The sequence below is a fragment of the Adiantum capillus-veneris genome, chromosome 2 (genome assembly GCF_014529385.1).
Source record: "Adiantum capillus-veneris isolate H3 chromosome 2, ASM1452938v2, whole genome shotgun sequence".
Lineage (NCBI taxonomy): Eukaryota > Viridiplantae > Streptophyta > Polypodiopsida > Polypodiales > Pteridaceae > Adiantum > Adiantum capillus-veneris.
Window position 1 is genome coordinate 138476858 of NC_140932.1, and position 25455 is coordinate 138502312.

The 25455-nt window shown below is 43.8% G+C and overlaps 1 protein-coding gene across 1 annotated transcript in view; it reads left to right on the forward strand.

Annotated features, from left to right (window-relative positions):
* The first annotated feature begins 1051 nt into the window (after positions 1-1051).
* The window catches only part of LOC147463727 (myb-like transcription factor family protein), a 57690-nt gene continuing 33286 nt past the window's right edge, over positions 1052-25455 (forward strand). The window contains exons 1-5 of the mRNA XM_086490482.1: positions 1052-1306; positions 1982-2071; positions 24751-24816; positions 24936-24995; positions 25071-25127. Coding sequence (XP_086346608.1) covers positions 1196-1306; positions 1982-2071; positions 24751-24816; positions 24936-24995; positions 25071-25127 — 384 coding nt within the window. The 5' untranslated portion in view covers positions 1052-1195. The remainder of the gene's footprint in view (positions 1307-1981; positions 2072-24750; positions 24817-24935; positions 24996-25070; positions 25128-25455) is intronic.

The following is a 25455-nucleotide window of genomic DNA, read 5'->3' on the forward strand; positions in this document are numbered from 1 at the left end:
GCAACATACTGTGGCCACTTCCAATTGTGAAGCTCAGTACATGGAAATCTTCATAGCTACGATTCAGTGTGTATGGCTCAGACGCCTTATGGCTGACTTGGGTATTGGACAGGACACTGCCAACACCATCTACATTGACAATCAGAGCGCATTGGTAGTTGCGAGGAACCCAATTTTTCATGTGCTCACAAAGCACATTGAGATGCATTATCACTATGTCAGAGAGAGACTCTCAGCAAGAGCCATCAGCTTGCTTATGTGTCAACACGCGACAACCTTGCATATCTTTTCACAAAGGCATTGCCTCGTGAGAAGTTCGAAGCTTTCCGCAAAGCTTTGGGCTTACTCCCCTTGTGGATCGATCATGTCCTCAAGGCATGGCACTTCCCTACACACTATGTGCTAGCTCTCGTTCATCGAATCACTCCTAGGGGAGATTTGTTACCATATATATGTGTGGTAGTGATGTGTGTGAACACACTTAGGACCGTCATGGCATTTTTTTCCTCACTAGGAGGTTTTTTCCCTGTGCATTGTATATATGCCCATCATTTTAGGGCTAGCTTATCTTTCCATTGTGCACTAAGAAATATACTCTCTGTTGTGTGCCTTGGGCTTCTTCATCTTCTCCAAGCTGCGTGTCTTTCCTTGCAACCCCGTTTCCAAGAATCATTAACTGCACACATATACAAGAGAACATCCATTTCTTGCACTTTCAGATTTTACATAACTCATATGATATGGAGATGGCGGACCAAGATCATAAGTCCCAAACTGCCCTATCATTTAGATGATGTTTAGAAATTCAAAAGTTACCAATATTTGGAGCGCTTATCGATCGGTTGTTTCGTCAGCGAGCTCATATTGGATATAACATGCTAGTAATGACAGGCCGATACTAACGCGCAAACAATGACAATGCCTGTTGAGAGAGAGAGAGAGAGAGAGAGAGAGAGAGAGAGAGTTAAAATACTTTTATTACAAAGCTTAAAAAATAACCTTAAAAAAACTTTAAAAGAAATCTTAAAAAATATCTGCACCTGCAGGCAGTGCCAATAAAGTCTTTTGCTGGACGAATTTCACCCGTTACGTTGCACTTGCGAAGCTTGATGCATTACGTGAGTTCAATCTTCATCTGAGGAAGTGCAGCACCAGAGGAAGCCAAGTAGAGGGGCGCAAACGCTCTGGGCATGGCATGGCGGATGCCAAGGACATCCTAGGGTTACCAAAGAGCGCCTTCGCCGCAGAAAAGCCCAAGAAGCCTCCCAAAGATGTCCCTAAGAAGCCCGATGGAGTCTCCCGTGAGGTACACACACACAGAGAGAGAGAGAGAGAGAGAGAGAGAGAGAGAGAGAGAGAGAGAGAGAGAGAGAGAGAGAGAGAGAGAGAGAGAGAGAGAGAATTAAACCTTTGCGCTACTTTCGGATGAAATTAACGATTCTGTGGTAGCTAAAGTCAATGCCAGGGTGCGAAGAGGGCGTTGCAAGTCTGCATCATAGAGGGGGATGAGTAGTCATGCAACATACTTATTACATATATGGCAGCATGGCGGGATTTTTTGCACATACATATGTGAGAAAACGCAGACACACTTTTCTTTTGGGTAAGAAAATGCGCGCCCGCGCGCACACACACACACACCCCAAAAGACGAAGAAAAAGCATATAGTTCTCCATAGAAAGAAGGGAAAAGGCACCAGGCCATGTTAAGCAATAGAGTATGATAATGTACTCATATTTTGTATTCAAGAGCAGTACTCAAACGACTGTGTGCTGCCTTCATGTGGACACATCACATTTTTATGTGTAATGCACCTTGTTTGTGTCATTTAATGCCATGTCAAGCATGCTGGAATTGCTTTGTTCCATAGTAGGCTTAATAGATACCTTTTGAAAACCAACTCATTGTGGGATTATGTGTACATATATGATATAATGTCTACGTTTTTTATCAAGTCCATTGAATATCGATTTTTTATCAGGTTTATGCTCTTACCGGAGGATTGCCCCCCATTATGCCTGCTTTGGACACTTCTTTTTTAAAGAAACGACCTGTAGCTAGTAGCAAGAAGGTAAGTTTTTTCATTTCTAAAACATGGTTAGAATCATTTGAAAGAAAATACCATGCCTGATTACAGTCATTTTAATGATTATGATGAATCTTTATCTTGCACTTCCCCTTAACAGGGAATTTGGGCTTCTGTTTTAGGTGTATATATCAAGTGAAAGCTAATGTTTAGCAAAGTTTGTCTTTTGTGGATGAATATCATCTTGATGGATGCTTCAAGATTGACGAGTTTAGAATATATAACAAGAAGATGTTTTTTTGTGCCCATGTACCTCTTGTTCTCTTTCTTCATGTACCTCTTGGTTTTGGGACATGTATCTCCCGGTCTCTTTCTTCAAATTGATAACCTTAGGGGACTAGTGTGAGCGCTACACCATCGAACTACCATCACCACTTCAAGAATGCTGTTTGTTGAACTAGGTCTCTACCATACAGGAGCTCATGGATTATGCCGTGGTTGGTTACAAAGTAATGAAGGGAATAATTTAAAATTGAGACAACTACACATAATCCTGGAGGCTGGATCACAATGCTCAAATTCTAGGAATTCTCACGACATTTGGACTCTGCTTGCACGGTCTCGCTCGACTACTTGCCAACGAGATACTCTTCAACAAGAAGGCAAGTGCTTCGAATGTTTCCGAACGGGATACACGTCTTATGTATGTCCTTATAAAGGTGATAACCTCTTGGGCAACCTCCCGCTAAGAAAGCAAGAACCACATTGAGACTTTGCTCCAGACATCTATGCAATTTGTGTACTCGATGCTTCCAGGCAATTGTAAAGAGCTTATGGAAAAACTTGTGAGCACAAAGCACTTGTCTTCTTCTCTCGCGTACCTTAGCAAAAGCCGTGTCCAGATCCTGAACGTACCTGTTTCAAAAATCTTATCCTTGGTGCTTAGAATAGGTGGAACCTTCTTACGACCCTTAATGATCTCAAATGGCGCCTTCCCTGTAGACATATGTATTGTGTTGTTGTAGGCAAACTCTACCAAAGGCGAATGCTTCTCCAACTGAGCCTTATGATCAGAGATATAAGCTTCAACAAATCCAAAATCAATGAATTCGCTATCTCCAATTGCCGATCTATCTGTTGGTGGAACGAGGATGAGAATTGTAGCCGCGTACCCATATTCTCTCAGATTGCCCTTCAAAACAAACTAGTAAAACGGGGATCTCTATCTAAAACTATAGATTGAGGCATGTCATGTAGTCGAAATATCCGTGAAACAAACAGTGTAGCCAAATGATGTGGCTTAACCGTCTTCTTGATTGAAACAAAATGACATGCTTATTAAATCTGTCGATGACTGTCCAGTTGCCATAGTGTCCATTGTGAGTCTTGGGAAGATAAAAAATGAAATGCATCGCTATACTTTCCCAAGGTCAGCTAGGTATAGGTAAAGGTTGCAAAAGACTTGTTGGCTTATGTGAAACCGGCCCGTAGGGCGGTAGACTTTGGCTTTCACCCGAAACTTTACTTTAGACTTTAGGACACAGAGAAATTTTGCAAATAAAAGCCTGCTGTTGGAATTAACACTTCACACACACGGCTTGGAAGCTAGAGCGCTACCAAGCAGACGCCGACAACGTGTTGCCCCAAAGACTGGCGCCCCTTTCGCCATTTCTTTATTCTTATCAAAATGGGGATAAAACCTGCGAGTTGTCCCGCATAGACCGGGCTGAAAAGACCTGTTTTGGCCCGATTTCGGTAGCATAACCGTACTAGGAAGCTTCACAGACAAAATCCCCATGCAATGGATGACTTTCCCGGCGCATACAAGCACTTTCCCAAACCTGGCGAGAATTTGTAACACGCTGAATTCTCTGTTTTTTGCCCCGAAAATGGACCAGATCGCATGTACAATGATCCCCTCGCTTCCTTAAACTCCTGGGGAAATAAGGATCAATTAGGGCCAAAACCCTAAACCTGCAAAAATACACAGCAGGCTGTAATTCACTGTTTCGGGCTCCATTTTGCGTGTTGGTCGCATCCATAGCAAGCCCTCGAGCTCCCGCACCTGTAGGGCTACTTGCCCTTTGAATCGGACGAGATTTCTTGCGTGAAATCTCTCCAAATTCACCCGTACCTGCGGGGGATCAACAACTAGCTAATCTAGTACCTGTGTAAGAGGCTCTTGCCTCGGCAATCGCGCATGAACCCACACAATTGTACATACTGATGAAAAGCCCTCGAGCGGGACATCACGTTTATATATTCAAAGGGGGAGAGAGATGCACGAGAGCGGAATCATCGCGCTATATAAGACAAGCGAGGATGCAAGCTTTCCATTAAAGCTGTGAAACCTGTACCCACTACTCACCCTCAGCCTCCTCTCTCAAAATGGGCGTCCCCTCTTCATGCTGGACTTGGCAAATAGTTCACAGACCGCCATGTGTCGAGTTTGCCTCTTTTGAGTTAATTTCCTAGTACCCACCGACTTATAAGTGTAGCGAGGGGCCTAAATGACTTTGAATTGAGCCTAGACACCCTTTTATTGCTCGGATTCTAGTGGCGGCCGGTCTCGTTCAATATGACATAAATGACATATCCTAGCCTCTGCTAGTACTCCTCGAAATCTACCAATCTCGATCTGAAGCTGATGCGGGGATGTGCGTATTTGGCCAATAACACACCGTATCCCATGAGATAAGTGTGTATCCATGTTTCTAGGCCTCGTCACAAATCCGTCCTCCATGAGTTGGAGAAGATGCTCTCTATAGAAAGCCATCTTCGTGTCTAACTCCCGTATCGGCTGTATCCATGTACTCCTGGTATCTAGTTGAATCAATTCGTGACGTATGAGTCTAGTGATCTCTGTCCGAGTGATAGATAGGGAGGGTGTTGTAACAATCTCAGACTTTGTAAATAATTAATTTATTTACGAGAAAATAGTTATCTTATTAGTTGTGTGCACATCAGAATAGAACTAGCAGTTCTAGGGCCTTAGGTGCGCCCAAAACTTGGGCTTGAGCACCTCAGGGAGACCCTAGCAGAAAATACCATGAAGCCCTAGTGATTGGGAATTCGGGTCTTCAATAAGGGGTAGATAGTAGCCTCAGATTTCAAGTTGAGAAAAGTACGTGTGTTGTCACAAGAACGACACCACGTGCCAAATAGAATTGAACACACTGAACAAACTTTTAGCACTTCAATAACAATTGAATAGAAAGAGAGAGATGACACGCGACACGGAGTGGCGGAATTCCACCCCAGAGAGTATTGGCCCCAAACCTTGGCGCCCCTTTCGATATTTCTTTATATTGCATCAACTCAGTACAAGCCGGTACTCCAGACTTTGCAGCTTCTCCAGGAAGCATGCTAGCATGGCCTCATATTTAAAGGCCCTAGGCCCCAAAAGCAGTTTACATGAAAAGCCTTCAAACTCGAAAGCTTCTGGTCCAAAAGCAATGCCAAAACGTTGCCAGCATAAATTACGAAATTCCGTACAAGTGCCACGTCAGCAATGTACAATGCGTTTTGCGGAAATCTGCCACATCAACACTGTCATCGCAAAATCCGGACTGTCTTTATAGGTGCCACGTCATCAGTTTTTGCACAAGTCTTTCAGTGTGTGTGTGTGGGTCCTGCTTTATTTTAATTCTTTATGTCACTTGGGTCCCATCGGACAAGGTCTTATAAGTTGGTAGGTGAAACGAACGTAGGGATTGGATCTCCCGGCTACACAGACCGCCTATAGACACGCATCGGACGAACCACCCGACCATAGCCACCATCCGGCAGCTCCCCCGTACTGGGGCCACCGTCCGAGGAGGTAGGTGTGCACCTGTAAGACCGGGCGTCCCATACCACCCGGCCTCACCTCCTCGAGGTGACCTCGCGCACTCCTAGCCTCGTAGGCTCACCACTGGCCTTTGCCAGTGGGGTCGATAATTGCAAATGAGGCCTTGGCCTCCCTTTTATAATAATGGCCGACCACACTGGCCGTGTTCACACTAAGTCCGCACGGACATTGGATACCCATCCCGACGACGTTTGGGCTAGATCCCCTCTCCTGTGAGCGGGACATAACATACCTCTCCCCTTAAGAACCATTGATGTCCTCATCAATGAAGTGGGGATACTGAGCTTTCAGAGCTCTAACTGGTTCCCAAGTAGCAAATCTTTCAGATTGACCCTTCCATTTAATTAAGTACTTGTCATAAGCCTTTTGGCGCAAATGATGGGTACGATGATCTTAAACTGCCTTTGGTTCTCGAGGAATATACTCAGTTTGCATATCTTGCCATACATTTTCCTCGATGGGCACAACAACGTCGGCTTCGTCCAATTTTACTTTAAGGCGGTTGACATGAAACACTGGATGTGCACTAACATCCGAAGGAAGAGCCAATTTATAGGCAACCTGGCCAATTTTCTTTGTGATCAAGAATGGACCACAATATCAAGCTGAAAGCTTATAATGCTTTCCCGTTCGCATAGTCTTGGAATCCTTGGGTATCTTCAGATAGACGCATTGTCCCACATCTAGAGTCCTGGGAGATCTCTTTTGCTTAGCATGAGTAGTGACTCGATCACGAGCCGTTCTTATACTATTTTTAGCCAATTCGAGTATTTCTTGCATGTTATACAAGAAATCACGAGCTTGGCGTTCCTTGGCTTTCTCTAAGCCAATAGCAATTGGAGATTTAGGCTCAAATCATACATCAGCATGAATGGGCTAAATCCAGTAGCAGAATGCTTGCTATTATTATAGGCAAACTCTAACTGTGGAAGATATCTTTCCCAATCAGACTGCCTGTGAGAGACATAGGCTCTCAACATGTCCTCTAACATCTGATTCATCCTCTCAGTTTGTTCGTTGGACTCAGGATGGTCAGAAGACGACATACGCAACTTCGTCTGAAGATGAGCAAACACATTTTGCCAAAATCGGCTAGTGAACAGCTTATAAAACTGATCGACAAATAAAACCACCAACTCATGGCTTTTTACTGTCGACCTTCGTTGGTATAAATTTGGCCATCTTTGTGAGTCTATCGACCATAACCCAAATAGTGTCATTGCTTTGGCAAACCAACGATGAAGTCCATGGAAATACTCTTGCCACTTGGCATCTGGGATTTCCAATGGATGTAGTAGGCCAGCTTTCCTCAGGCGCTCTGCCTTATTGACCTAACACTGAGGGCATCTCTTCACATAACTCTCTATGTAAGAGCGCATTCTTTGCCAATAGAAATATTGCTCGACCAAAGCCAAAGTTCTTTGGATGCCTAGGTGCCCAGCGCTAGGAACATTGTGGCATTCGCACAAAATCCTTTGTCGAACCTCATCGATTTCCGGCAAGCAGACTTTGCCATTTCTGAACAATATGTTGGGGTATAAAGCCCAATGTGGTCGCCCAGGTATGTGGGCGGGCCGCCAGGTACGTACACATATTCTTTTGTTAAAACCTAATAAGAACTCACTATGCTCTACACATTACAGTAGAGCGAGTTCACCATATCGTTGTGCTCTTCTTCTCGCACTCTCTCTCGCGTCGCACTTCTGCTCGAACTTCTTCAACTGGTATCAGAGCTCAGATCGAGGCTCGGGGCAGCACGGTAGGAGGCTAGAGTCACAAGCTCAGATTAGAGTGAAATTCGACAGGCGAAGACACGGCCCCAAATCCTGTGGGCGAGCGCAAAGGGCACGGTGTGCTCTGAATTTCATTTTGAGGTCATCTCGGTCACCGTTCGGCTTCGACAAAGGTCTGCGCAGGCCATTTTCGACTACGTGGTCTCGGCGGGTGCAGATCCGACTCTGCAAATTTGGGGTTTTCGGCCTACGATTGCAGGTGCTGAGGATATCGACACTCCCAGAGTGTTGATTTCTGGCTGTCTACACATCGAAGGACGGCTCACAGTTCTTGGAGGCGTGTCACATACCACACGGGCGCATCTACACAGACTGTAGGCGACATCCACTAGTTCATCAGGTAGCTTGTGTTTGCTGCTTGATATTCCAGATTTCATCCTGACATTGCAGGTACTTCCACATGGGATGTATTGTCAGAGATGATGTATGTCTATTGAGGGTTTGCTGGCTGTGAGTCACGCAGCAAACAACCGCCGCAGCGGTTACAGCATATAGTGGGAAATTTGTGGATGTATGACTTTGTGGGAAGTCTATGTATTGTCAGATTTACTGCAGCCTTTGTTGAGGGTCGAGTGAGGTTTTATTGACCTAGGGGATTCTCAAATGTTGAGATCCTTTCGGTGATACAGGTCTTGGAGCGATCCCTCGAGCACCCTTAGATAGGCAGCTAGGATGTATTGACTGTGAGTTAGACAGTTGGGATTGCATCTTTGCTTTACTGCCGTTGAGGCATTGTCGCAGTCTATGCTTACAGGACAGTGACAGGACAGTGAGAGACAGTACAGGTGCAGGACAGGTTTACCCATAGCTTACAGTGTCAGAGAGACAGTGTTTTTTGAGCTGTTTTTTGAGTACACCAGAGCCATTTTACAAAGGAGACTCTGCCGAAATTTATGCAGAATCTGAAGCTTTCTTGGTTCATTTGACAGGTTGATATTGGTTCAGAGGTTAGTTTACAGGGGAAACTTTGCCGAATTTTTCCCAGGAAAGTAAACCACTGTGAAGCGTAGCTATGGCTGGATCACAGGACACTGCTCTTTACAATATCAAGAAGCTGAATGGAACCAATTTCCCATTGTGGAAGAAGCAGATTTGGCACGTGTTGGTACAAAAGAAGCAGATAAAACCTATAAAGCTCAAGGGGATAAAACCACAAGATATGGACGAAGATGAATGGAGCGAAATGGATGAATTGGCACTTTCTACCATTATGTTGACTTTGGCAGAAAGCGTTCACTTCAATGTAGCAGACGAGATGTCGGTTTATCAAGCATGGTTAAAGCTGAAGTGATCTTTATGAGAAGCAGAGTGCAGCTTCACAGGTATATTGGCTTAAGAAGCTTGTTGACTTAAAGATGAAAGAAGGGACACCTATGTCCAATCATCTGAATGAATTCAACACAATCTATAGTCAGTTGTCAGCTCAAGGTGTCAAGTTTGATGAACCTGTTAGAGCTATGTTCCTGTTGATCACATTGCCGGAAAGTTGGGACACTTTTCGCACAGCTTTGAGTAATTCTGCACCTCCAGATGGTTTGAACATAGCAGGTGTAGAAGGAAGTCTGCTTACTGAAGAAACCAATAGAAAGACAATCGACAAAGGCAAAGGAACAGCCTTAGTTGTCAGGGGAAGGACCAAAGAAAAGTACAAAGGTGGAAAGAGGAATCAGTTTCATAGCAAGTCCCGCAGTGCTAAAGGCAAGAGTGACATAGAATGCTACCATTGTGGCAAGAAGGGTCACATGAAAAGAGATTGCAGAGAATGGAAAGCAGAAAAAGGCAAAGAGAAAGCTCAAGACCATGGTGAGAAGAAAAAGTCCTGAGTGAAGATTCAAGAAATAAATGTGACAAACACTGCTGCAGAGGATGACAGTCTAGTGTCAGGAGACATCTACTTCTTGAAGAATACAATGGACTCAGCTCTTCTTACAGCATCTGATGGAAATGCACTGAGTGACTGGATTATAGACTCAGGAGCATCACTTCATGTGTCTCCAAACAAGGAGTGGTTTACTTCTTATGTGACCACTAAAGATCATGTTCGGCTAGGCAATGGGCAGACATGTGAGATCTTAGGTGTTGGAGATGTTCAATTGAAGTTTCAGAATGGCTCTTCTTTCACGCTGAAGAATGTGAGACATGTTCCCGCAATTACAAAGAGCTTGATCAGCACAGGTTTACTTGATGATGCTGGCTACGTCACCACTTTGGATAGAACATGTGGAAGATATCCAAGGGTTCTATGACAGTAGCACATGGAGTAAAGTTTGGAGGACTTTACATGATTTATGTATCAAATGTCTCTAAAAATGTAATCAATGTAACCGAGCAGTCGAACGTTTCTTTGTGGCATAGCCGGTTAGGACATATGTCCAAGAAGGGAATGGAAATCTTGTCTCGTTCTTGTTATTTTCGTGGCTTTTCATTTAATGATTTTGAATTTTGTGAACATTGTCTGTATGATAAGCAAACACAGCAGCCACATAAGCATAGAAGCAGTAGAAGAGATACACAGTTGGCACTTGTTCATAGTGATTTGTGTGGACCTATGCCTAACCTATCTCTAGGGGGAGCTTCTTATTTCATGACATTTATAGATGATTACTCGAGGAAAGTATGGGTTTACTTTCTCAAGCACAAGGATGAAGCGTTTCGTGTTTTCAAAACGTTTGTGACACTTGTGGAGAATCAGAGTGGCAAGAAGCTTAAATGCTTACGCGCTGACAATGTTGGAGAGTATGTTTCAAAGGCCTTTCAGGACTTTTGTGAGTCAAAAGGTATAAAACGTGAACTTACTGCTCCTTACAATCCTTCTCAAAATGGTGTTGCTGAGAGGATGAATAGGACCATACAAGAGAAGGTCAGAAGTATGTTGTCTAATGCACAGCTGCCAAATGGGTTTTGGGCTGAAGCTGTATCAACAGCTGTTCATCTTGTAAATAGATCTCCTAGCAAGGTTTTGCAGAAGGATTCAGTGCCAGAGATGGTATGGTCAGGCAAGGTGCCCTCATACAAGCATCTCAGAGTCTTTGGCTGTGAGGCACATACTCACGTTGCAAAGGAATTTAGGAACAAACTTGAGCCAAAGAGTAGAAAGTGCATCTTTCTAGGCTATGGTAATTCTGGTGAGATGGGGTACAGACTTTAATGAAGCCAAATATCATTCTAAACCAGGGAAAGTTGAGGAGATTAGAAGAGTTGTCTTCCAAGAAGATGGACCTGCACGTGCAAGACAAAATGTCAGGGCTCAAGAGGAGCAAGGACATGATAGATTGGAACCACAGGTTGTGGCTGAGCCTGAGCCACCTATTGTGCGTAGATCTGGACGTGTCACGCGACCTCCTGATAGGTTTGTTCCATCTATGAACTATGTCATGTTGACTGATTGCAATGAGCCTTCATGTTACAAGGAAGCAGTGCAAATGAAGGACTCCGGGAATTGGCAATTGGCCATGCAGTCAGAGATGACAGCTCTGCATAAACACCAGACATGGAAGCTAGTTAAATTACCACGGGGCAAAAAGGCTCTACCCTGTAAATGGGTTTACAGGTATAAGATCACCGCTCATGATAGTCAGCCAAAGTACAAAGCAAGGCTTGTTGCCAAGGGCTTTAAGCAAGAACAAGGCATTGACTTTGATGAAGTCTTCTCTCCGGTGGTCAAAATGACTACATTGAGATGCTTTCTTGCATTGGTTGCCATATTAGATTTGGTGTTGCACCAAATGGATGTCAAGACAGCGTTCTTGCATGGTGATTTAGATGTGGAAATTTACATGCAGCAGCCAGAAGGGTTTGTTGAGAAAGGCAAGGAAGATTGGGTATGCTAGTTGTTAAAGAGTCTTTATGGCTTAAAACAATCACCGAGGGCATGGTACCATAAATTCCACAAGTTTATGCTTTCTCATGGCTACAAACGTAGTGAGTTCGATCACTGTCTATATACAAAGAAGGCTAAGGATGGCAGTTGGCTGATCCTTATTTTGTATGTGGATGACATGTTGATTGCTGGCAAGCACTTGGAAGAAATTTTAGCTTTGAAGTCAAAGATGGCAAAATCGTTTGACATGAAAGACATGGGTGAGGCAAGTCATATACTTGGTATGCGCATTGAGAGAGACAGATCAAAGAAGTTGATTTGGTTATCTCAAACAGAGTATATTGACAAGGTTTTGCAACGTTTCAATATGGAGAAGGGAAAGGCACTGAGTGTTCCATTGTCACCATATGTGAAACTTAGCAAACAAGATTGTCCTGTGTCTGAGGAAGAACAGGCTGAAATGGATAAGATTCCATATGCGTCTGCAGTGGGTAGTTTGATGTATGCAATGATTGCTACTCGCCCAGACATTGCATTTGGAGTGGGAGTAGTAAGTCGATACATGTCAAACCCAGGCAAGAAACATTGGGAGGCAGTGAAAGGAATATTGAGATACCTGAAAGCTACAAAGAGTATGCGTATATGCTATGGGAGTCAGGAGCTAAGTGTAAAGGGTTTTACAGACTCAGATTATGCAGGTGACTTAGACAACCGAAGGTCTACGTCAGGGTATGTCTTTACATTGGCTGGTGGAGCAGTATCATGGCGTTCTAGATTACAAGATTGTGTTACTCAGTCTACTACAGAGGCTGAATATGTTGCAGCATCAGAGGCATGCAAAGAATCAATTTGGCTTAATCGACTAGTAACAGATTTGGGAATGAAAGAAGAGATGCCTGTGTTATATTGTGATAGTCAAAGTGCTATACAATTGGCTCGCAATCCAGTTTATCACTCAAAGACAAAGCATGTGGATGTGAAGTATCATTTCATCAGGGAAATGCTCGAGGATAAGCAACTTCAGCTTGTCAAAGTTCACACCACAGAAAATCCTGCTGATCTACTTACAAAAGGACTTCCCTCAGAGAGCTTTGCGCATTTTCGCAAGCAGTTAGGTGTAGGGTAGTACATCACTTCTCTACATCTTTTGTATATTAGCTTGTATAGTAGCTTCTCTCACACTTAAAGTACCACATTGGACTTTAAGTGGGAGGTTGTTGGGGTATAAAGCCCAATGTGGTCGCGCAGGTAAGTGGGTGGGCCGCCAGGTATGTACACATATTCTTTTGTTAAAACCTAATAAGAACTCACTATGCTCTACACATTACAGTAGAGCGAGTTCACCATATCGTTGTGCTCTTCTTCTCGCACTCTCTCTCGCGTCGCACTTCCGCTCGTACTCCTTCACAATGGTCCACCTTTAATGGAATATTGTCGCTGTCTCGTCTCTCCAGCACGACTCGCTTGGGTCTCCGGATCACCCAAGCCTGTACGCGAGTCATGCCCCGCTTCGACCTCGTTCCATATCTTGTGAAAATGGCCATCAGAACAACATAGCCCTCGCAGAGAGAGAGAGAGAGAGAGAGAGAGAGAGAGAGAGAGAGAGAGAGAGAGAGAGAGATTTCGTCAAGATTTCAGCCATAGACAAGGCATTAACCTCAGGAATCCTGTTGAGTGCATCAACAACTCAATTTTTGGATCCTTTTCTATAACGGATCTCAAAGTCAAAGTCTTGCATAAGCTCAACCCATCTAGCCTTCCGGCCTCTGATATCACCCTGATCACAAACATAGCGCAAGGAGTGTTGATTTGTCCATGCAACAAACATAGAGCCATAAAAGTAGTGCCGCCATTTCCTCAGGGCGTGGACTACGGCGTAAAGCTCCTTCTTATACGTTGGATAAGGCATCTCAGCATCAGAAAGTTTCTTACTTTCAAACACAACAGGACGTCCATCCTGGTATACTGCCGCACTAATGGCATAATCACTAGCATCCGTTTCAACTACGAACGGTTTGCTAGGATCCACAATGTGTAATATTGGCGCAGTAGTCACCAAGTGCTTTAGTGTCCGAAAGCTCTCGTCGAGACGCTCATTCTAGACAACAGAGGGATTACCTTTACGGTGAGGACCCAAAGTCTTCGGCCCTTTCCCCCTCCTTTTAAAAGTTGCGTAAGCGGAGCAGCAACTTTAGAGTAATCCTTGATAAACTTGTGAAAGAATCCAGTAAAGCTTAAAAAGGACTTTACTTGGCGCGCATTCTTCAGAATGGGCCAATTACGCACTTTATCCAACTTTTCAGGGTCAACGTGAATTCCATCGCGAGTAATGATGTGACCCAAGTACTGAAGCTCTTTCTTGAAGAATTCGCACTTGGAAGCCTTAGCAAGCTTCTCAGTTCTCAGTACTTCGAGAACAACGCGTATATGCGCTAAGTGCTCAGACAAACTTCCGCTGTAGATCAAGATATCATTTAAAAATACAACAACGAAGTTGCCTAAAAATGGTCTCAGTAGATCATTCATCATCTGTTGAAATGTAGCTGGAGAATTGGTCAAACCAAAAGGCAAGACCAAAAACTCATAGTGACCATAACGCGTATGGAAACCTGTCTTATGAATATCTTCCAGCTTGATCCGTATCTGATGATATCTTGATCGCAGGTCTATCTTCGTAAAATACAACGCTCCATGGAGCCGATCTATCAGATCGTTCATGCGTGGGAGCGGATACTAATTCTTAACAATGAGCTTATTCAACCCTTTGTAATCCATGCAGAAGCGCATAGTGTTATTCTTCTTTCGAGAAAGTAACACTCACCACGGGGATTTACTTGGCCGAACAAAATCCCTGTCGAGATAATCTTTCAGTTGTCGCTGAATCTCGTCCTCGGTTTTACTAAACCGATAGGGTTGCTTTGAGAAGGGCTGACTACTAGCCAGCAACTCAATGCCATGATCTACTCTCGAAGGCAGCAAGCCAGGAGGTAGATCATCAGGAAAAACATCCTTGAAATCAGTCATGATTTCTCGGATAAGGTTGGATTTGTTGGAATCCCCAAGTTCAACTGAAGAACATGAAATATTTTTATGAAATTCGGTGACAAAAGCACGAAGCACTAATGAATCAAACCAAGCAGATGAGACACATTGATAAAAGTCAACATCAGAAGACTTTGTATCTTTATACATTTCCAAAGCTCTCTGTCTCTCTTCTATTGTTCCCTGCAGATGCAAGTAAACACACAGAGAGAGGTATCTGTGTGTGTGTGTGTGTGTGTGTACACCACACAGAAGAGGAGCATAGAGAAAGATCAAAGCTTTTGTTCGCTGAATTTAGTCTAAAGTCAGCAATTGAATAAATAAATCACTGATTTTCATAAAAAAACAGCAAAAGCAATAAAAATCCATTGATTTTCAGCACCTCTACCTGTTAAATTGCTGAATTTTATAAAAAATCAGCGAGAAACACATTAAATTTCACTTGCAAACATGCTCATGAGAAGAAAATAATCGATTAAACAGTTATATCATAAAAAATTACATGAAACCATGATTTTCTGACTCTAACCAGCTCGTAGGTGTGCACACAGTCCTTCGTGCAGCCAAGTCGGCTCCGATACCATGAAACGAACGCAGGAAGTGGATCTCCCGGCTACACAGACCGCCTACTGACACGCGTCGGACGAACCACCTGACCATAGCCACCATCCGGCAGATCCCTCGTGTTGGGGCCAGCGTTGGAGGACGTAGGCGTGCACCTGTAAGACTGGGCGTCCCATACCACCCGGCCTCACCTCCTCGAGGTTACCTCGTGCGCTCCTAGCCTCGTGGGCTCAGTACTGGCACTCTGCCAGTGGGGGTTGATAACTGCAAATGAGGCCTTGGCCTCCCTTTTATAATAATGGCCGGCCACAGTGGCCGTGTTCACACTACGTCCGCCCGGACATTGGACGCCCATCCCGACGGCATCTGGGCTAGATCCCCTCTCCTGTGAGGGGGACATAATAGTAGGACTTCTTCTTCTGTTGCTTGTGCTTCTTAGGGTTTAGGCCCCTCGGCCATGATTTGAAGGTTGGCTCTGCTCTGTACCGACTTGACTGGTTTTTTAAGTTTCGGGTGAAAAGTTGAATGGTTTTTAAGTTATTAAGAAAGTGTACCACTTGGCACACTTACCAATGCAAAGTGACTCTCTCACCCCTACTCTCACCCTCCCTCATCCTCTAGTGCCCCCTCTTCTTGTTGGCTATATAGGAGCACCCCCTCCCCCTCCATGACAAGCATACTCCCAGGAAGATGAAGCAAAGCACCTATTATGCCATGCTGAAGGCTCTCCATGAACAACGTACTTCTACTTCCTCTTCTCAAAAGAAGAAAAGAACCGCCTTTGATGCACAAGCAAAGCCAAATCAGCCCAAGAAAGGGAAATACCCCTCTCGTGTTGAATTGAGAACCTACATCAACGAAGGAAGATGCTTCAAGTGTGGACAAATTGGGCATATGAAGGGTGATTGCCTTACCAAAACCCCGCAACCACCTTCTTCCAATGCAATCCGAGATGTATAAGGAAATACAACGAAGGATGGGAAAGAAAGATCTCTTCTCAAAGCATGGGGTAGCATCAACAATCAGTGGGCCCTTATCCTGTTTGATCCAGGCAGTATGGATAACTTCATCCCTACGGAGTTAGCCGAAGATCTCAATTTACAAGCCAACCGTTTTGGAGTGTCTATTCAAGCAGCATCTGCCAGTTCTACTCCAATCATAGGGAAGCTGAATTTAAAGGTCGACAACTACAAAGATCAAGAGTCTTTCTTACTAGCCTCACTTGAAGGGTATGATGTCATCTTGGGAATGCCTTGGCACTACAAGATGCATCCCATTCCTGACTATGTTCAGAAAACTTTATCCTTTGATCATAAAGGAAAGCAATATATTGTACTTGCGGATGCAAGTGATTGGCGTATCTCCATCGCCAATCACATTGCAATTAAGAAAGTAATGAAAAAGTGTGTTTCAGCATACTTAATTTTTGCAAGAGAGAGAGATGTGTCTTCTTCACAACTTTCTTCCTCTTTAAAGCAAAAAAGAATTAAGTTACTAGAAAGATTTGAAGATTGTTTTGCAGATGAACTTCCAAATGAACTCCCACCTTCTCGGCCTGAGGATCATACAATCGATTTGATCCCAGGGAGTTCTCCTCCAAATCAGCCCCCTTATAGAGTCAGTTTAATGCAGCAAGAGGAGATCCTTAAGTAGGCTAGCAAACTCTTGTTCACCCGTCTTGTTGCACATTCGGTATGTGCATAGACTATAGATCTTTAAACAAGATCACAATCAAGAATCGATTCCCAATCCCTCGGATTGATGACATTCTTGATAAGCTACAAGGAGCAAGTGTCTTTAGTCGTATAGACTTGAAGAGCGGGTATCATCAAGTCTGCATAGCTCCCTAGGATGTGTATAAGACTTTATTTAGAACAACCTTCAGGTTGTATGAATTCTTAGTGATGCCTTTTGGACTCACTAATGCACCTGTCACAAAGTGATGATGTGGCGGACAACAGAAACCCTAATTTTTGCCAGAAATCCTAAAATTCTTGCAAACCCAGAAATCCTAATTTCCAAAAATCGTGGAGGCTGAATTTAAAAAAAAAAAAAAAAAAATGATGAGCGACGCGAATTTTACTTTTTTTATAAAAAATGAGAAAAGACTCTCTAAGAGAGAGAGAGAACTGATGCTTTTTATTTTAAAAGCTTTTGGGGCTCTGCTTTTGGGCATCCCTGTATCTTTAAATAAGTGGTGAGGGCTCCACTTCTCAAAGCATCTGGACGCAGAGTCTGAGAGTGAAACCCTAGCCACTCTCTTGTACTTGGATCTGATTAATATAAAAAGAAATACTGAAAGGGGCGCCAGTCTTTGGGGCCAATATCTCTAGGCACGGAACTCCGCCGAGCCAGTGCAAATCTATTGTGATCTGTGAATTGTTTTGAAGTGGTTATTTGGTGCTGTCGCGGTGATTCTTGACTTGGAGTGTCCAAGTCTGTTACAGTGGTATCAGAGCACGACCGATTTCTCTTCTACGGGAAATCTGATCCTCGGATTTTTTTTTTCCGCGGCACCTATGGCTTCAGGCAATGATCAGTCGACTCCCTCTGCATCTGGAGATGCGGGCTGGGATCACAACGAAGATTCAGACAGGGAGTATGGCCCGCCTCTGCCTACTCAGGCGGAGCAAAGAGAGATGGAGCGTCGTCAATTGATTGGCGATGCAACAAAGATGATGCTCAATTTTGCGAAGGACCCGAAGATGGCAAAATATATGAACCAGACCTCTTTGGAAGAGGTACACATGGAGTGGCAAAGAACCACAACACCACTCCCGAAACCCGCTCTCAAGAAACCTTCTGTCTCGAAGAAATATACGGAGAAGGAACTGGAGAACGTGGTTGATGCACGGATTGCTCAGCTTTTCGACGTGCAAAAGAAAGGCAAAAAGCACGGCAAAAAGAAGAAGAAAGGCACTGACTTTCCGGGATATTTGGGTCGTCGGTCGACATTTGACAAGGCAAAGAAATTGAAGAAGCGCGTCAAGTTTGAAGACCTACCCAGTTGTTGTTCTTCTTCTTCTTCTTCTTTTGACAGTTCTTCTAGCTCTTCAAACTCGAGCGAAGAAGACAGGAAAAGCAAAAAGCGAAGCAAGAAACAACGCTTCGGAAAGGGCAAGAAAAAGGCAAGGAAGTCTAAGTCTCGCCCAGTGAGTGACACTTCTACAGAGCACTCGTCTACGGACAGTTCAGACTCTGACAACGGAAACTTTTATGCGAACAAGAAGAATTTTTACAAAGCCAACCAGTATGACTTTCTCGAAGATAAAAGCAAGAAAGTCCGAGAGTTTAAGGAAGGTGGCCACTCGATCAAGTTTGATACTTTTTCAGGATACTCAGATGCTTCGAAGGCTTTGTCTTTTATACAACAATTTGACATCGCTTTCATGGGAGGACGCTATTCAGAGCACTCCAAGATTCGGAGAGCTGCCTCTTACTTTAAGAGGAATGCTCGTACTTGGTGGTCCACGCTTCTTTTAAACAAGACTGCGCCAGTTAAATGGTTGAAATTTAAGAAGCTTTTTATTTCTTCTTGGTTAACGCAAGAATATGAATAAGATATACAAGCTGCTTGGAACCATCTTCGGATGACCAAGAAAGACACAATCAATGCTTATTGTGAAAGATTTTGGAGCTCTTTTCTACCCGCCTCTTCATTCAAGAAGATCTCGTTCAGAGAACAGATTGAGCGGTTTACCTTGGGTCTACCTACAGAGATCCGAGATCACTGCTTGGAATAGAAGTCAGTTTCTATTTAGGAGTTAATGAGTCATGCGAAGCGGGGCTTTGCCATTCACTCTGGCAGTTTGACCTACCCCACAGATAAGGCCACGACACAATGAGCCGAACAGACTTCTGGGAATGAAAGTAGAAAGAAAAGAGCAGCCCAGAGAAAAAGGATGCACTACCCAAGCTTACTCCTGAGGAGAGAGGTCGCTCCATCAGAGAGGGGAAGTGCTTTGCATGCGGGGAACATGGACATATCTCCACGAAGTGCCCTAAAAAGGCACAGAAAGAACAGAATGATAAAGACGACGACAGGCCTGAGAGTTCGAGAGCAGCCGAGGAATGTGGTAGAAAAGGTAGATAGAAAAGCAGAACTGGTACCACATGGCGTGGGACCTGCACCGAATCTAATGAATGAAAGTACAAACTTTGCCGCTTTTGGGGCAAAGTGAAGGATCAGGAAGCTCTTTTGAAGGAGCAAGGCCAACTTCTTTTCACTTGGAATTGGCGGCTCGATTTGGAATTACGCCCGACAGACTGACGCCACAGGCGGAGGTAGTTCGACTGGCGCCTGGATGGGATGTTGCCATTGCACCGAGCATTGGCAAACTTTGTTTGCAATGACAGGGGTGTTCAAGGCACGCGAGTGACATTCTACTCAGGATTCCTTGGTACCACAAGAACTACGCCGTGGTTGACTATCGGGCCGAGAAAGCGACTTTGATAAATGAAGGGCTTAGAGATTGTACTTGATGAACTTCAATTTCTTACTCATTCTTTTGGGAGAGAACTGAACGATGGATAAAGGTTGAATATGTTTTGACCTGATCTAAAGAACGCCAAGATTTTTCTCCACACTCATGCTGATTGCTTTTCAGAGGGCCTGAAGATCATACCATTGATCTGATACCTGGAAGCACGTCACCGAACCGGCCACCCTACCGTGTGAGCCGCGCACAGAATGAAGAGATTATGAACCAAGTGAAAGACCTCTTGGAAAAGGGTCTTGTCCAGCCTAGTACTTCACCGTATTGCTCTCCAGTGTTGTTGGTTTTGAAGAAAGACGGATCTTGGAGAATGTGCATCGATTATAGCACTCTCAACGAAATCACCATCAAGAACAGATTTCCGATTCCTAGGATCGATGATATACTCGACAGGTTACAGGGATCCTCGTGCTTTAGCAGGATTGACTTGAAGAGTGGATATCATCAGATTAGGATAGCGTCGAGAGATGTCTACAAGACAGCTTTTCGGACGACTTTTGGGTTATTTGAGTTTTTGGTGATGCCTTTTGGCTTAACCAATGCTCCTGCGACATTTAACCGGATGATGGACAGGATTTTTCGAGAGTATAGGCTATTTGTTGGCACTTTCTTTGACGACATCATTGTTTTCTCCAAGAATGAGGCAGAACACAGGGATCGTTTGCTTCAAGTCTTTTAGGCATTACGAGATCACACGTTAGTGATTAATGCAAAGAAAAGTGAATTTTTCCTACCAGAGTACACTTTTTGGGACACATTGTGTCAGCAGCAGGAGTGCAAATGGAGCCGGCCGAGATAGAGACCATCCGTGATTGGCCCGATTTGAGGAATGCCCATGAAGTTAGAAGCTTCTTGGGACTGTGTTCGTACTACAGGCGGTCATACGAAAGTTTGCAGAGGTTGCTTCCCCTTTGCATACCTTGACACAGAAAGGAGTACCTTTTTCGTGGGGACCCACAAAGGTGACTGCCTTCGGACATTGAAAGAGAAATTGACTACAGGACCTATTTTGACTTTGCCGGACTTGCAGAAGTCATTTGAAGTGTATTGTGATGCTTGTGGTCGTAGTCTGGGTGAGGTCTTGATGCAAGGAGGCCTTGTCATGGCTTACGAGAGCCGTTTTTTCTCTAGGCCGGGGATGACAGCACAGATCTATGAGAAAGAGCTTTTGGCGGTTATCCATGCTCTTACTCAGTGGCGGCATTACCTTCTCGGAGCGGATTTCACTGTCTTTACAGACCATCAGGGTTTGTGCTACTTCTTGTCACAGAAGCAGCTTTCGGAAAAGCAGATGTGGTGGGCGAACATCTCGTCACAGTTCCACTTCCAGATTGTCCATGTGCAGGGACAGAAGAATGTGGTGGCAGATGCTTTGTCTCGGAAAGCGTTGGTTCTGGCTATTTCCGCGATACATCATAGGAGCTTCGAGGATATGGTCGATCAGTATGCCACAGATACAGATTTTGCAGATATTTTCACACGGATACGGGATGGGGAGACAATAGCGGGATACTCCCTTTTGAAGGCTACTTGATGAGAAAGACTATGTTGTGCGTTACATAGCCGTTGAGGGATAAGGTTATGACTGAATGCCACTGTCCACCTTTTACGGGTCACCGCGGCATTGCTACCACCATGAAAGGGGTAGAGAGATACTTCTTTTGGCCGTGACTCAAAAAGGACGTGGAAGAGTTGTGCGCAGTATGCCAGAAGGTCAATTTTGACAGGCATAAGAGATAGGGATTGTTACACCCTTTTACCCATACCCACCCGCCCCTGGGAAAGTATTGAAATGGATTTCATTTTTGATCTCCCGATTACATAGAATGATCATGATGATTTTCCGATTACACGGCACGTCTGAGACGATTGTCTCCGATAGAGACCCCAGATTTATGAGTTTGTTTTGGAAGGCAATTTGGGAGAACATTGGCACGCGGTTGTAGTTCTCGTCATCGTTCCACTTGCAGACTGACGGGCAATCTGAGATTGCCAATTCAGTGGTTTTAGATTTATTGAAGTCTTGTATCTCGGATCAGAAGACTCAATGGGAAAGGAACTTACCTTTGGTGGAATTTGCCTACAATAACGCGATACACTCTTCGACGGGGAAGACGCCATGTGAGATTGTTGAAAGTGCTGCGAAGGTTCCATCCTTCCCGAGCACGAAAGATTAGATATTTGAAGCAGATGAATATTCGCGAGATTTGGATACGGCTATTGCCAAGGTTCGCGAGACTTTGTAGGAGTCTCAAGAACAACAGAAAAAGGCAGCGGATCTCCATCGTCGCGACTTGAAATTGAAGGAGGATGATTGGGTGCTCTTACGTTTTGAGAAGGCACACCTACGAAAGAAAAAGGGAAAGGAGAGGCTTTTTCCAAAGCTCAGTATGCGATACTACGGACATTTCCAGATCACTGACAAGATAAATGATGTCTCCTTCCGATTGAAACTGCCAGATACTTGGAGGATTCACAATGCATTGCATGTGAGTCTCTTGTAACGTGTTAAGGGTGATGTGCCTGATGATGGGGAGCCTGATGAGCAACCCGAAGTGGAAGAAAAGGAGGAGATCCTTGTTCCTGAACAGATTTTGGCACATAACGATACGAAGAAAGGTAAAGTCCGAAGGCGGTTCTTGGTTAAGTTCAAGAACTTTCCTGCATTTGATGCGAAGTGGATGGAGGAGGAGGACCTAGCAGATACTCCTCGGATTGTGAAACTTTACCTCGATGTTTTGGTTTAGCATAGTCTACTCCAAACGGAACCCAGAATTTAGCTTGGAGGGAGATCTGGTGCAGTGGGATGCACAAGAGGGGAGTCACTCCGCTCCCTTGTCAAATGGAATTCTTGATAATGATACTGATTTGTTCTTGACTTCTTGTGAGTGCAGGAACTGATAGACGAAATGACTGCAGCATTTTGGTCTGATTGATCTCGAATAGACATGGTTGCAATAGGGGTTAGTCAATCGGACATCGTTGAGGTCCCGATTGGACCTAGATGTGATTGCTAGCTACATTGCCGATAAATCATGGTCTAAGATCCGAATGAATGTTGAATGTCATGTGATGTCCTGTGATGTGACTGTCGATTTTGTACATGTGCTAGATGTGTGTTCCTAGTACGTAGGTACTAACAGTCAGTGTCTGCTAAGACGGTTTATGGCTTTTGTCGGTTTTGTAGGCGTATCGCGGTCGATTACAATGCTTTCAAGAGGGGGGTATGTCACAAAGTGATGACGTGGCGGACATCATAAACCCTAATTTTTGCCAGAAACCCTAAAATTCCTGCAAACCCTAATTTCTGCCAGAAACCCTAATTTCCGGAAATCGCGGAAGCTGAATTTTTTTGAAAAATAAAATAAAACTAAAAATAAAATGATGAGCGACGCGAATTTTGCTTTTTTTATAAAAACTGAGAAAAGACTCTCTAAGAGAGAGAGAGAACTGATGCTTTTTATTTTAGAAGCTTTTGGGGCTCTGCTTTTGGGCATCCCTTGTATCTTTAAATAAGTGGTGAGGGCTTCACTTCTCAGAGCATCTGGACGCAGAGTCTGAGAGTGAAACCCTAGCCATCTCTTGTACTTGGATCTGATTAATATAAAAAGAAATACCGAAAGGGGCGCCAGTCTTCGGGGCCAATATCTCTAGGCACGAACTCCGCCGGGCTAGTGCAAATCTATTGTGATCTATGAATTGTTTTGAAGTGGTTATTTGGTGTTGTCGCGGTTGATTCTTGACTTGGAGTGTCCAAGTCTGTTACAACACCAGCCACATTCAACAGAATGATGGATAGAATCTTCCATTCATATAGAAGATATACAGGAGTTTTCTTCGATGACGTCTTAATCTTCTCAAAGACGGAAGAAGAACACTACAAGCATCTCGCATTAGTGTTTGAAGAATTACGCAAACACAAATTATTTGTGAATGCTAAGAAGAGTGAGTTCTTTCTAAAAGAAATTCACTACTTGGGCCATATAGTATCTCACAACCAGGTGAAAATGGACCCTGATAAGATTCAAGCAATTGTAGAATGGCCTACACCAACTACAATACATGACGTCGAAGTTTTCTCGGCCTCTGCTCCTATTATCGGCATTTCATTCGAGCCTTTGCCGCCATAGGAGGTCCTTGCCACGATTTGACGAAGAAGCGGATTCCATTCTATTGAGAACCTAGATAAGAACAAGCTTTTGAAAAGCTTAAGTATCTACTAAGTCACGGACTTGTTCTCACTATCCCTGATCTTCGCAAACCTTTCGAGGTGTACTGCGATGCATTTGGAGATTGTGTAGGAGCAGTTTTGAATCAAGAGGGTCACGCCATAGCTGCTTTTTCTGCTTCTTCTAGGGTTTAGGCCCCTCGGCTAGGATCTACAAGCTGGCTCCATTCTTCAATGGCTTGACACATCAACAATTTGTGACATCCCCTTCTTGAAAGAAAGTAATCGTCCGCCATTACAGCATATCTACAAAACAACTCAAGCTAGCTAGAAAATTTCTGAGGGGACATTTAGAGGGACAATCAATTTTCTCATTCCAGATTGGAGCTCTTGATATTCTGGCTCGTTGGCTTCCCAGAAAAATCTCATTTCAAAAGGAGTCTTAGGAGCTCTTGATATCCTGGTTCCCAGAAAATTCTCATCCAATACGGAGTATTCAATGGTTGGCACATCACAATGCAACACAAATGCTCACATATGCATGTTACAAGACATAGAAACATAAAGTTGCCGATGAATGCCCCCCCCGCAAGTGACCATCCAGGTCCGGCCATGAGCTATTCAATGACTCCCTCATTGTCAGAGTGAGCAGCTGAAGGAAAAAAGTAAGCACTGAGAGGGAATGCTCCTCAGGGTGTTAACACTCTCAAGGCTCAACTGCTCTTTGTGAGGGCTTTCCATGTGGCTGGCATACTGATTGTGTGAATTGAAGTCAAGAACAACCGGGTTGTGTTCCAGTAAACTGAGTAAGGATTATTATGGATTATGTTTAACTTGATCATGTCCTTACCAAAATTTGTAGTATTGTTGAGTGTAGGTGGTTATGAGTTTTGCTCTTGTAGTCCACAGTGTCATTTTTACAGGTCGTTTTGTCTTGGTTTGAACTCTGTGTAAGCATGGTCATATGAAATCTTATTTGTGGATGTGGCAGATCACATGGCAGTGGCTACCCTTCTCTTCTTCTGCTCGCAAAGATAACCTGCAATTATATCATTGGGTAACAGATTTTTTCTCATCCTGTCTTTTGTAAACCAGTGGACACCTCTCTAAAGATCAAGTCAATAGGTTTCTGCGAAGTCTCTAGATTGAGATATTTTAACCATTTCAGCTTTTCAGGTGAAACTGGTGGATGGGGTTCCTCCCACAGGGGACTACTTCTTTGCAAGATACAACAAGGTAGGGGAAGTTACATCCCAATCATTTCAAATATCTTGTCCCTTAATTATCGAGTATCTTTTCTGGTCCCTGTAGAGTATTGATGTCGTTAGATATACGGAGGAAGAGTACAAAAAGGTTCCTGTGGATCCAGTAAGTTTTATCTTGACAGAGTAATTAACATTTTATCTCTTGCACTTTTAAAAAAAAAGATAATTATAGGAAAATTTCCTTGCTGATGAATCTTTGCTGCTTATGTTGATCAATGTAACTTCTCATAAGCTGGTTGATGGTTAGGTTGTTACGTCTTATCTGAAGCTGTTAAGTACATTGCTGCTTTAGTGAGTGCATGTATGAACTCGCTTAGCTTCATGATCAAGTTCATTGATTTTGTTAACACGTCATTTTCTCACTTTTAAACTCTGTGACACATTTCAGAAAGCTATTCTGGATGAGTCTATTATTTTCATGAAGGGTTAAA